General features: G+C 40.0%; 2 protein-coding genes across 2 annotated transcripts; one reads left to right on the top strand and one right to left on the bottom strand.

Annotated features, from left to right (window-relative positions):
• Positions 1-5472: 5472 nt before the first annotated feature.
• On the bottom strand, positions 5473-11374 carry gmpr2 (guanosine monophosphate reductase 2). The gene is made up of 10 exons (XM_048236517.1): positions 11259-11374; positions 10725-10826; positions 10516-10635; positions 10300-10383; positions 9976-10149; positions 9580-9661; positions 9217-9323; positions 7566-7608; positions 7313-7472; positions 5473-6679 (listed from the first exon to the last, which is right to left on the bottom strand). The coding sequence occupies exons 2-10, from the start codon at positions 10809-10811 to the stop codon at positions 6493-6495; spliced, it is 1044 nt and encodes a 347-aa protein (XP_048092474.1). The 5' UTR covers positions 10812-10826; positions 11259-11374; the 3' UTR covers positions 5473-6492.
• A 366-nt stretch (positions 11375-11740) lies between these two features.
• Positions 11741-13721, top strand: LOC125289866 (NEDD8). Its single transcript, XM_048236963.1, has 4 exons — positions 11741-11917; positions 12301-12348; positions 12579-12661; positions 13086-13721. Exons 1-4 carry the CDS (start codon positions 11900-11902, stop codon positions 13210-13212), a joined length of 276 nt encoding a protein of 91 aa, XP_048092920.1. The 5' UTR covers positions 11741-11899; the 3' UTR covers positions 13213-13721.
• Positions 13722-14279: the final 558 nt, after the last annotated feature.

Here is a 14279-nt window from a genome sequence, read left to right as displayed (position 1 = left end):
AGTCACACCATTGCCATATCACAACACACTAGCATAGTTATTTTTTGAAACTATAAATGATTTATGCAATATGTCTCGATTTCCTATTTATGTAATAATTATCTTTTGAGAACTGACCTAGAAAATGCTGTTTATTCACAAGATGTACAAAATACAAATCAGCTGATGGATTATTTTTTTCTGGATTGGAATGCCAAGACAGAAACATGGGAAGAAGTGTACAATTTAGTGAAATAAAATCTAATTTGTGTGTGAGTAATAAGAAGTGTCAGCACTCTGAATACATGCAGTAAAAATAAAAAAGAACAGTGTTATTCAAGGTCCAAGCAATCATTTTTGCATTTCTATTATAAAGTTGTAAAATCCTTCGACCCTGTCACAAGTTAAACCAAAAAGCTCTGTGATGACTTTAAGCACTGACTGGTTGCGGTCAGTTCTCTTGTCCCAGACATGAGTGAGACCTAAAGACAGAATAAAACCTTTAACTGACAAAGATTAGCATGCACTTGTCTAAGTGAGAGGTATTGCCAGAAATTGAAAACCCTTGACAGTGTTAATGAGAGGGATAGGAGGAAAAATGTGATGCTGGGTATTATAAAACCTCTTTATCTAAACTCCCATTCAAACAGTCTTTTTTAAAACCTGTCCTCCACTCTGGTTGACTTTGACCAACATTAAAGATGACACTGTGACCCATATCAACCAATGTTGAATAAAGGTGACGTGATCTGGATCTCTGGATGATATCGGAGGACCGAGATATGGTTGTTTTTTTTTACCTGTAAGCTCAATGTCATGACTTAATTGACTGTGATTAAAGTTATCACAATCAATTTGGTTGAAAATGACTCAACACGCCATCTGCTGTGTTGAAACTCATCCATGGCCAATGCTGATGTAAAGATGACCGTTTTGGACTTCTCACTTCTCGCATATAGTGGAACATCCGCTTTGAAAATAACCTAAATATGCCTGAGGACTAGAAAAAAGGTAATCAGCAATTCAAACAAAATGGAGCAACCTGAACATTTCAATAATCCATTGAAGTTTTGGAGGATATTATAGGATCAAGTGTTGTTTGTTAACATTAAAACATTGAAAGAGAAATTTAATCAATATGATTCTGTTCTTTGTTAGTCAATTATTTAGAGGACAATATAAACTTTCCGCAGTTTGATTGAGACATTAACTTCATAGTTTTCTTCAGTCAGAAACATATCCTGATGTGACAGAACAGAAAAAACTTCATTTTACTGAATTCAAAATCAAATAAAAAAACACAAAATGCTGAAATAACTCATAAATGTGTTGCCAGTATAGCATTGGACTCTTGTTTCCCTGTTCTGTGTGTGTGTGTGTGTGTGTGTGTGTGTTTGTGTGTGCGTGTGTGTGTCCTTCTTCCTCCAATGTCTTGTATGTCAATCAATTTGTTTTTTTCCAGATGAGTAGGTGTCCGGGAGGGAATGATTGGGGGAATTAGATAGGTCAGTGTTCTAAGGCGTTTGAGGACCAACACCGACCGCACAACATGAAGACCCTTCCCAGCGCTCACAAGGTGCTGGTGGAGAAGCTGGAGGAGGAGCTGAAGGAGCTGGCCGAGCGAGAGAAACAGGCCAAGGCGCTGAAGAGCTGGGAGACGAAGCAAACAAAGGCCCTGCAGGTATCTACCGAGTATCTGGTGAAGAGGGTGTCAGATTATATCAGACCATATTTGGATTTTGTGTACATGATGACCAGAATGAAACTGATCCACCTACAGTACAAAGCATGAAGAAAATAAGAACAAAACCAATCCACCCGCAAAAAAAAGAAAAGTTCTGAGAATAAGGAAACTGCTAAAAAAAGAAAATAAAAAAGTGATAGACTTGCATATACTGCACATTTATGAGGGATTGTTAAACTGGATTATTGTTACTTTTACAACAGAAAGTCACTCATGAATGAAAAATCCATACAAGTATAGTTCAGATTTAGGGAAAAGAGATCTGGACATTAAATTAATACACATATCACAGATATGTAGGTCCTGTTGGCACCTGTGGTACCTGCTGGGAGTTTTATTTTTTATTTTTTGTAGTCTTTCAAGATAAGATAAGATAAGATAAGAAAATCCCACACCTGGGAAATTTACTTGTCACAACTACCCAGTAATACATGAATAAAAAAAAAAGTTGTATACAGTATGTGCAGCATACAAGCACACGGTGCACACCTAAAATCACAGTGATTGCAACTGCCATAGGGGCATAGATGTAGACGCCTTAGGGTTTCACCAATAAGTTGAGACAAAGTTCAGTTTAGTTCAGTCCCATGAGTTCAAAGCCAGGATCTTATGATTACTTTTGAGTCTGACCAAATCATGAACTCGTTAAGAAAGAGAGTGGCTTTCTTGTGACTTGTCACACACACTCTACTCCATCATTTCAAACAACTCCAACAGTATGCAGTTCAGGGTATATCATCATGAATTTTCTATCACTGATCAAGTAGCCTATAGGGCTAGTCCTAAATCAATTTTTTTAGTGGTCACTCATTTTGAATGTTGTGGCATGACAGTCACAGTTTTTAAGCTGTTGGTTGACTTCCAGTGTGATTTCTTTAGAGAGCTAGTCTACCACTCTATGTGAATAAGACAAAGGGCATATATCCAAATATGCACAAGACGTTACAAGATAAATGTGTTTTCTTTATAGAATCCTCTCAATAGTTGGGGGATATTAGGCCAATGCTAATGGATAATGAATCGATCCAAAATCAGCAATGGAACAAAATGACTGGCTAGCTAAGCGAGGATGGAGAACGAGCCCAGTGCTCTAGGCTATAACTGATTAACTTTAATAGCCTAATCCACTGAAGTCGGGTATTGAAGGACATTGAACAATGTGGTGGGCTCTTGTTAATTAGGAACATGAAACAGGAGGAGAGAGGAACACATGTAGGACCGTGACCAGATTCAAACAGCCTATCAATTAGAGTCAATGTTTTGATGTGTTGAAAGACTGTTACATCTGAAATGCTAATGTTATACAAAAAGAGATATTCTATGTCAGGCTCTGTGAAATTAGGCCAACATCCTTATGTATAACCGTAGACTTTAAAAGAAAATGTGAAATAGTCTACTGTTTTTTTTTGTTGTCATTTTCACTTGAGTGCAGACTGCACTCATATCCTGGTTAAATATTAACATGATATTCGGCATCTTGATTGGCACGTTGTATACTTTATGGTTTTCTACAGTGCAGGAACATCTCCTGATTGGTTGTGGAAAGAAAAGACCACAGAAACTATTTACATGTTACCACAGTAATACTGTGCACACAAACCATGTGAAAGTCATTCTCACCATTGGAGCAGAGGGCAAAGAACAAGAGAGAAACAGGAGGAGATTTCAAGAAGCCCAACAAGAAGACTGAATCAACAACTGAAGACCAGAAAAAGAAGAAGAGGCTGAATCGAAATAATAGGACACTTGGTAGATCTCGAATTACAAAATCAAAAACGAAATTCTCAAAGGACACGTATAAAGGGCAAGATCAATAGTATCACAAGGAAGAAGACTCATATGTCATTTGGAGAAAAAAGGATCAAAAGGCAGCTAATACCACCACTGACCAGTATGTCTACTGCAGGAAAGATCAAGGAGGAACCCAAGCAGGAGTTCCAACCGGTCCTTTGCGACATGTGTGTGGACACCCAGGTGCCCGCTCTGAAGACTTGCCTCAAGTGTGAGATCTCCATGTGTGCCCAGCACCTCCAGGCCCACCTCACCACGCCAGTCCTGCTGCAGACTCATCCCCTGACCAAGCCCACAACGCCCGGGGGTCTGAGCTCTGGAGCTGTCCGCTGCCCTGAGCACGGCAAACTCCTCGAGTACTACTGCTTGGACGACCGCACCTGCGTGTGCGTGTCCTGCTCCATTGAGGACCAGCACCGACTGCACAACATGAAGAGCCTTCCCAGCGCTCACAAGGTGCTGGTGGAGAAGCTGAGGGAGGAGCTGAAGGATCTGGACGAGCGAGAGAAACAGGCCAAGGCGCTGAAGAGCTGGGAGACGAGGCAAACAAAGGCCCTGCAGGTATCTACCGAGTATCTGGTGAAGAGTGTGTCCTCACTGCGTGATATCGGCCTGAACAAAGTGCAAAGCTCGGTCACAGCTCGTCTTGGAGCCATCCAAACAGCTCGACAAAACATAGAAGCAGCCCTGTCAGAAGAAGATGCCCATATGTTTCTGCAGAGGTTTGCAGGGGTGCACGAGGCTGTGGAGAAAGCCCGCGCTGTAGACTTCATCCATGGATTAGAAGAGGAAAGGCCTGCAAAGGTTGTTTTTGACATTCTTAAGAATGGCCATCAGGTTATGGAGAAGGTGAGAAAGCTGCAGCGAGACCTCCTGGTCGTGGTTGACCCAGATAAACTTTATTGGGGTGAATCAAAACCTGCAAATGTGACTTTTGACCCTAAGACATTAGGGGAACATTTTCTTGTGTCCTCAGATTTGAAGATGCTGGTTTGTCGCCCACCCATACAACATGTCTCCCAAACAGTTTTCTTACAGAAAAGCACTACTGATAGTGATCTTCACTGGACAATTGAGTTTTCTGAGAAATATGATTGGAGTGTTGGCATTTCAGATAGAGGTTATTTCAGCCGTGGGAATAATCTGAATGGTCCACTTTATGGGCTGGAGTGGAGGGATAAAAGGTTTTTGGCATTCCACACCAAAGCCATTAAGAAGAAAGGTGGGATGAAAGTTGAATCTTATTCCATTCAATGTGACATTATTAACTACCCATCGAAATCAAGCACTTCTTTTGACGGCAAAAAAATAGAGGTCCATTTGGATCATTCAAATCAGTTGCTGTCCTTTTTCATAAGGTGTGAATACGAGGTAATTTGTCTTCACCGTGTAGAAATTGGCCGCTTTTTTTTTCTGTCCACTGCACTCCCATTTGTCAAACTGGAGAAAAGAGAAAAGGAGAACTCCTGCGGGGCTTCACGTCTTGGCCAATCATATCCTTCTGGAAAATCAAGCTGTGGAAACATACGCTGTGATAACTCACAGATCTCACCATATGTGGTGTTTTGTGTGCGCTCTTGATGATGAGAATTTACAGACTGTCTACAGTCGTGGCAAAAAGTCCACCCCTTGAATTTTAGTTTGAGGCACAAAGTGTATATTTACTTTTTCAAGAACAGATTCTTTTGTTTCAGGGTAGTCTTCAGGGTGCATTTATGGTTAATGATTAGAAATTGATTTCATATATATATTTTGCAGGAGAGCTGACAACTAAAATGAGTGTCAAAATTAAACATTTTCTGATTTATGACACTGTAATGCTTGACCTAACAGACGTACATATAACAATATGAATATCTGATTAATTGAATGTGTCTTGTCGTTTTGCTTGTCACAATGATCAAGACAGTATTGTCTTGCCCTGTGTTCACACAAAAGGAAATGTACCACAGTTCAAATCAGCTGATGGAATGTTTATTTGTGGACAGATGGAATGGATTGGAGTGCTGATGTAGACATGTGAAAATGATGTGTCTGGTGGAATGAAGTAAAAATGTAATATAACAAACCAAAAGTGCAGAAAGAAAGATGAAATAAAATCTCATTTGTGCGTCAGTAGTAAGCGGTACAACATCAGCATACTCATTCATGAAATAATTCTCTAAAAAAAGAGAACACTGCACTGTTTATGGTTCATACAACCATGTTTGCATTTCTATTACTAAGTTGCATCATAAATGGAAATAATTGGCAGAAAAGATGATTGGTGGATAAAGGTAAATTATAATATTTTTTTTAAATATAAATATACCTTTGCTTGTTTTTTGACTAATACAGTTGAATTGTACACAAAGGGGACTGATCACCACGACCTGACCGAATGTCATACTTTTTAAAAAGACAATATCACTGTAGAGTTTTACAGTCTCAATGACATCTCATAAAATATAACACATCTAGTTAAATATGTGAAATATGCATAGTCAATAATCTATTTGGAAAAACCGTAACACTTAAAATGGAAAGATAAGGCTGTATTTGAAGATTCGGCTGTGTCTAAAGTCAGACAGAAGCACAGACTGACGACTGGTTGAGTTAAGTTCTCTTGTCTCAGATGTGACAACTGAGAAAAGGTGAGAGGCCTAAAAGTTTCAAACCCCTCCAGTTAGGAGAAAGGAAGCCAGACAAAACCCAGTACAGGCGAGAGTACCTTGAACATATTGACAACAATTAGCATTTAACTTGTCTGTCAGTGAGTCGAACCAGAAAAAAAGTAGGAGAAGGTCAGGAGGAGAAATGTAATAATGGATGTCAATAAACAGGTGGTTGGTTGAAAACTGAACTTTTAGGTCTTTATCTAAACTCCCTTTCTTTGGTGTTCAAAACCAGTCCCCCAGTCTCCACTGACCAACTTCCGGTCAGTTACAGACGACTTGGTGACGGACGCGGCGTCCTGTCGCTCCGACTCCTCGAGGGGCCTAGATGTCGCCGAAGACGGTGTTGAGCTGCTGGGTGACGCGGATGAAGGTGGTGCGGCGGCTGAGCTCCTTCAGCTTGCCCGCGCCCACGTAGGTGCAGGTGGAGCGGACGCCGCCCAGCACGTCGCGCACCGTCGCCTCCACGGGGCCCTTGTAGGTCACCTCCACCGTCTTCCCCTCAGACGCCCTGGAGGGGGGTGGAGGGATGGATTTTAGTCAGGCCCGTCACAGACATGCCACCATAGTGCCCACGGTGCCCATAGTTAGTTAGTTAGATAGATAGATAGATAGATAGATAGATAGATACTTTATTGATCCCCAAGGGGAAGAAATTCAAGTTAGGATGCCATGGTAAGGTAACATATTTTTTTTTTTTTTAAAAAGTACACTCTAAAGCTAGCAGTCCCTGTGTGTTTAAAACAGTGGCACACTGCAGTTTCCACTTTTTTCAATATCAAATCTGCTATGGCTATAAAGTAGACATTTGCTAAAAATGAACAGTTATAACAACAGGCCTTTTCACAACATCCTGTAGTAAACGTATAACCAAACCTTTGTTATTATAACCTGTGGCTCAAAATATAATTGTAATCTAATGGCATACACGTCTCCTTCCATGTTTGTATTTACATAACACATTTTACTTTGTTGATATTAAATAATCTCATATGTTAATATACCTTCTGATGGTTTCAGGCCTAATCCAGTGTATCACATGATGACACAATCTGTCTGATGAAATCTTTTAGTGAATTGCTTAGAGAGTATCACTAGAGAATTAGAGAAGTACACTCGTGGATAATGCTGAGGGTGATCTCACCTATACTCTGCCACCCCTCCTGCATGCTTCTTCATCGCTGTGTCGGAGCTCATGCCGTAGAAAAGCTTGTACTTCTTGCCGTTCTTCTCGATAACTTCGCCTCCGCTCTCGTCGTGACCGGCCAGCATGCCGCCGAGCATCACAAAGTCCGCCCCAGCTCCTGTCGATTACATGATACAGCCAATCAGATGTCCGGAAGGAGAAGGGTCCTGTCATTGGGATGATATTTTTTGACTGAGGGAGGCAAACTCACCAAAAGCTTTGGAGACATCACCAGGACAGGTGCATCCGCCATCCTTCATGGGTGGCAAGCACAGAGAGAAATGGCATACACAAGGTACGTTGGTTAGCCAGCATATATATATATATAACTTCATTCAACAAAGTGTACAATGTAATGAAAGATGCTGTTCTCTTCTAAATCGTGTGACTGGAGAGTGCAGAGAGAGTGAGTGTCTTGTGACCTGTACTTGTGACTGCATAGTCGGACAGGGTGGGAGAGAGTGCTATTTATGGGGCATTTATTGTGCTTTTAAGAGGGTGTTAGTGTCATTTATGTCATAACGGATGCTGTGAATGTGTGCCCATTCGTGGTGGGCGATATGGACAAAAAATAATATCTCGATATTTTTTGTGATTTTGACGATAACGATAATTAGTCGATATCCTTTAAAAAAATGTTTTGTTAAAGTCTGAGTTACTTAACAGCTCATTATTTATGAATAGCATCTTTACAATAATAACCAATAACCTAACCTGTGACTTTTTAACCAAATCAACCAATGCATTGTCACTCTATGTACATTTCCAATTCTGCCCCCACTTGTGTGTGTGTGGCAATGACATGGTCTAGCCATCTACATTAGAGAAGATGAATAGGCCTAACAGTTTCCCAAGAGAAAGTCTGAAGCTGAAGTTCCTTTCAAACCTTTACATAGGATTCACTGTAAAACTAAGCAGACCAACAGAGTACATCTCAGTTATTTCCTTCGATGGTTTGTTTAATTGCAATCATGTAGGCTAGCATTCCAAGTTACAGAATAGAAACTAATGCGTTAGCTTATGGCTAATGTATATGAGAAATCCCATAGAGATGCTAACGGTTAGCATAATCGGTAAACGTAGATATTTAGAGCTAACTTCAGTCCATTTACAAGAGTTACATGAGAATAGTTCTTTGTTTACTACTGACTATTAAAATACTCAAAGGCTAATGTTTTCTCTCCATATAATACCGTGTAGGAAAAAACGTGACTGTCTCATCAATGCTACTTGAACAGAAGTAGCAGCATAAAATCCCAAATAGGCTACTCTCGCTGCACAAAATTAGGCGTGCTTGTGACAACGTTGTGACCCACTAGTTTTCCCCCATAAGTAATTTAAATACTTGATAATGTCAATTTGCACATCGTTAAAACAACAATCACGATATTATCGCAGACGATATATATCGCCCACCCCTAGTGCCCATTCATAATGTATTCTTTATGTATTCTATGTGTAACATATGTGCTTTGTCCTGTGATGTCTTCTGTATTGTGGCTGTGGCAGCTTAACCTTTATCTGAAACAAATTTCGGTTACACTTTATTTGAAGGTATCTGCATAAGAGTGACATGACACTGTCATGAACGTGTCATAAACATTATAAACAAGTCATAAACATTTATGACATAACGCTTCTGTCACTCGCTTCTGTCAAGTGTCATTAATCACAATTACTGTTATATGTATAATGATTAGCTTCATTGAGCATATATTTGCTGAAGAGATCACAACTGAAATCAGAATGTGAACTCCACTTTTCCTGATTAATTTAATTCATGTCATACACTTATCATAACACATACACACACACACACACACACACACATACAGAGTGTATAAAGAGACATACAGACTTACAGAGATAATATGTCCTCCAAGTCCATGAGCAGCATCTGCACATTCGATCACAGCACTCAGCTGGGGATAACCCACACCAGTCTTCTTCCGTGTGGTGCACACAGAGCCTGGACAACCCCCGAGACAAGTGGACACACAAACAAGATTAGAATGAGGACATTCACACTGAGACGTAAATATTTGGTAAATAGGAACAAGAAAATTCAAGACAATAAACATTAGAAGGATGCAAAATAAAAACAGGGATTCACAATTTGACATCAGAAGATAAAGGTAGACAAATATTTCAAGGGAAATTAAGTAGCAATAAATCAGACATGCAAAGGCCACACCACCTAACAAGTCCAGCCCTGTTGACCTCACCTGGTCCAATGCCCACTTTGATGATGTCCGCACCTGCGAGGATAAGTTCCTCCACCATTTCTCCAGTGACCACGTTCCCTGCCTAAAGACAGGTAAAACATTTCAAGATACAGTCATCATCAGTAATCAATTAGCTTTTCAATGGCACATAATCTTGAGTCATTAAACTAATGGCACAGAAAGCACTGAACTCATAAGTTGTTTTTTAAAGATTTCAAATTATCATGTGTAAAGATTTCAAATTATTACCTATCAATATTGCAGTAACTCTCTAATCTGTTTTAAATATGGCATACATCATCATGGATGTCAGTACCATTATAATTGTTTAGGTTGTAGATTCATTCAGATTCATTGCTGTCATATCAGCTCAACAAACTGCAGAGGCCCACTCACCATGATGGTGTGAGTGGGGAACTTTCCTCGCACATCCTTGACGAAGTGCACAAAGTGCTCGGAGTAGCCATTGGCCACGTCCACACAGATGTAATGCAGCTGAGGCACTGCTGCCAAAATGGCCGTCAGTTTCTCAAAGTCCGTCTCACCTGTACCGCTACTGACCGCCAAACTCTGCAGAAAGGGATGAAGGAAAAACAGAATGAAAGAAAGAAAGAAAGTGAGTTGGATGAATGAGGCTGTACTCATTTTCAAACCAAAACAATTTTCGAATACATCAAGCAGTTCACTTTGGATGGCAGCCATATGGTTGAGCTGTTGTACCTGAAGGCATTCTGGATTTTTGGCAGCAAACTCTTTCCAGTCGTCAACAGAGTAGTGTTTATGGATGGCAGTGAAGAGGGTGAACTATGGGTAGAGAGGATAAGTCAATACACTTTTTTAAATCAACAGATGAGAGGGACAATATGGACAAAAAAGGACATGACTCCATGGTTTGTGAGTTGCTATACCCATTATGGCAGAAACTACAGTGCAAACCTGGTGTAGAGCCACGGCCATTTCAAAGGTTCCCACAGTATCCATGTTGGCTGCCACGATGGGAATGCCATGGTAGCTTGCTTTTGAATTTCTGAAAGTAAAGCTGCGCATCAGGTCCACCTAAGACAAACAGACAAGGAAAAGTCGATACTGTGATATGTCTGCCTGAGTGTGTTTTCACAACCATGAGGTGATAACGTGCTGTTTACCTCGCTGCGGGACTTCAGAGTGCTTCTCTTGGGCCGGAGCAGAACGTCCTTGAAGTCAAGCTTGATGTCATTCTCAATACGAGGCATGGTTCAGCTGATGTCCTGTGTTGAATTGTAGCCCAGTGTGAGAAAAATAGACATATTTCGCGTCCGATCCGACTAACCAAATAATTGTATAAGGGCCATTGTTACCCAAATAATTGTATAAGGGCCAGTAAAAATACTCTGCACTATAAAATGTAAATTCGCATGTATTCAGACAGCGGGATATATGTTGTCCATACAAATGTGGGTTGCTGATGTTTAAGAACAGAAAAAGAAAACACTACTTTACAATGACTGAAAATTCTCAGCCCAGTTACCCGTTACAGTAGCTAGTTAGCATTATATTTAACCACACTATCTGTCAAGCCAAGTGAGACTACTGACTACTGCATACTCCTAAATCCACCGTCATACATCTAGAGCACTGACAGAGTGAAAAAGCACACACTCATTTAAAATTCACATTTGCACAGTCATATCAAATTCTACCTTAGACTAAAACCCGTCTCTCCTGGAATGTATGAAGAAATGTGGGTTCTAGAATGCAGTGCGGTCAGTGCAGTGCGCGTACTACACGATCTATTTCCGCTTTTGCATGTAGGAAGATTATTCATGTGGGAGCGTTCACTTTCATTTTTAAGTAGTTCGCTATCCGACTAGTGTTATGTTCAATGGAGAAATTACGTTGAAAAAAGACTACAAGACTGAATCATTTGACGGTCATAGACGTAGTGCTTCATGGGTTCATGGTTACCGTAGTGCTAAATAATCAATTTCAGAATCACAGAAGCAAATGTTTTTATTGCCACATTAAACACAGATACAAAACCAGTATGCGTAGACCATTTTAATAGAATGTACACGTATTAATTGCCATTTCTACGAAAGACTGTGCTCATCTTTTTGCGGAACTATGCTATTTGCAACCTTTGCAACATCATAGGATATGTTTTTGTGTAACACCGGAACACGATTTGCGACCGTTTGCGACACAGGAGTTGTGCCAGACATTCTCTGGTTGTGCCCGGTTGTGTTAGAATCATTCTTCAGTGGATTAGTCAGTTTCATACCGTTCAAGTCTCCAACGGCTTGCTTTATATTAATGTGTTTAAGCACTATAATACGGAATTATGTTGATCAAAGTTAAGGTAAGAAGAAATAGCTTTTAAACTATCAAATTCACTGACTGCTATGCTAAGTTTGCTAACGTTGTCCACTATGAGTTAGCATTTGGTCCATTGAATGCTGAGTGCTGAACAGAATAACAAGACAGTAACAAAAGTTACAAGGGCGTCCGATGATGGGATATGTCTAAAGCAATATCTAAAGACACAATGCTTTCGCTTTGTAACCTCTAGATATTGTTGTCCATCATTGCTTGACTTTTAATCAACCAGTTAGCTAATATGCTAATACACGTTAGCTAGTTTCAGCCTGGCTGATTCATTTCACATAATCAGTCTTTGCCAGTAGTATGTTGTTTAGGCTGGGCTGTGTTTTCTATACTTAATTATCACTTTATGTGTTCCAGACCCTCACTGGTAAAGAAATTGAAATTGACATAGAACCCACAGATAAGGTACGTTTACAGTGCAACATTTTTGTCTGATCATCAATATCATAATGATTCCTTCTTCTTATTTTTTAAATGCAAATATCTAGATTTTTATGTATTCTAAATTCTATACACTGATGGTCATTGGTGGTCACCCTCATTCCTTCTGCAATCTGCAACAGTGTAGGCTATGAAATATCTGTGTGATTAGAAGTCTTGTCTATTCCCTGTTCTATCTGATCTGTTCATTTGAGGTGGAGAGGATCAAAGAGAGAGTGGAGGAGAAAGAGGGGATACCTCCTCAGCAGCAAAGACTCATTTACAGTGGAAAACAGATGTAAGCATGGAATCCTCTAATCCAGTGTTTCTCAAAGTGTGGTCCGTGAGCAGACGTTGTAAAAAATAAAATAGATGAGTTGTTTGCAATATTGAACCAACTTGTATGTAAATCCAAACAGTTCTGCAACGCTGCCTATGTAAGCTATGCCAATTTAAATCATATGAATCCTCTGACACATTAAGCAAGGTGCAAAGACAATAAGCAAGGTGGTTCAGTGAGTAGGCCTATTGTGTCTATTAGATAGGTGGTCCTTGAGGTTTTTTCTAATGGTTAAGTGGTCCTTGGTCTGTAAAAGTTTGAGAAACACTGCTCTAATCGTACAGTAAAGTACAGTTTTAATTAAAAAAAAAAAAAAACATAATATTATAAAATGAATTTAGCCATCTTCTGACAGTCTTGCTTTCCATGTCTTTTCTCCCAGGAATGATGAGAAGACAGCCGCCGACTACAAAATCCAGGGGGGATCGGTATTGCACTTGGTCTTGGCCTTACGAGGAGGAGCAATCTGTTTCAAAAATCTAGAAATGGCCTCTATATCGGCCTTGTAATCACTAAAGCTGCCTTAGTTCCTGCAGAGTTGCCAGAGTGGACACTCTGACACTTTATTTATGGTCTCGTCTGAATTATCATTGATTGCTTCGGCCAGTTGCAGGATGTCTATGTCAGCACCAAGGTGTGATGCCTGTGATTTTGCGCTTGCTCATGCACTTGGTCTTCTTTTTTTAATGCAGAATAGAGTGGTTAGAAATGTCTGTTCACCAATAGAATTACACAGTGCTTTTGACCGTATGTTTTGGTGGTGTGCTCTGATGCCGAGTGCCTGGTTGAATTCCAGTTGGGTCTAATGTGTTAGCCTATGTATTTTGTTTGCGTTATGTCTGTACAATTTTGTGTTTTGATGCCCTGGCAGTAACTTCTGCTTTACACTTCTACGAGTGGTGACAGTCTGTGGTATGTACACATTCAGGTCACACATTCACAGTCAGTGTAACACAGACTGATGGTATGAGAGTGGACATGGCTGGACAATTTGTCAATAAAAAGAAAGAAAGAACAACCTAGCTTGACCATTTTTATTCATCATTTTTGGGGGTTGAATTTTGGTGTGATGAGATGTATGTGAAGTTTGCATTTAGCTTAGTTTTTAGTTGTTGTGCGTCAACCTGATTATTTGTTCAGATCTTGTCTGGTTAATAGTCATACCACTTACTTCCAAAAGGGGGAGCTCTTCTACCTCAATTCTACAAGGTAATCACAGACCACAGACTCTTCCATTGGTTTCCATTTACAGATTTATTTATCTATGTACACAACATTTTGGTGGAAACAGTGATCTCAGATCAGTTTTCTATCTAAAAAAAAGAGAACTTTACTGGGAACAACTTTTGACATTTCACACACCTCATACATCATCTTTGCGGTGAGTCACAATCATTTTGTGAGGGGGGGGGGGGGTCACCTACTCAGGCCGTTAAACTTTACCTTAGAACTACATGGCTTTGAAAATCTTACTGATTAGTGTCAGGCAATGATTGTGTCCATAGCACCCGTGTTGGCTATCAGGACATTTGTTTGCAGCATTTGTTTGGTTTGTGAAGGAAAGTAATTGGTGTGC

This window comes from Alosa alosa, chromosome 24 (assembly GCF_017589495.1).
Source record: "Alosa alosa isolate M-15738 ecotype Scorff River chromosome 24, AALO_Geno_1.1, whole genome shotgun sequence".
NCBI lineage: Eukaryota > Metazoa > Chordata > Actinopteri > Clupeiformes > Clupeidae > Alosa > Alosa alosa.
The sequence above is the reverse complement of the archived record's forward strand: the minus strand, read 5'-3'. Positions and strand labels throughout refer to the sequence as shown.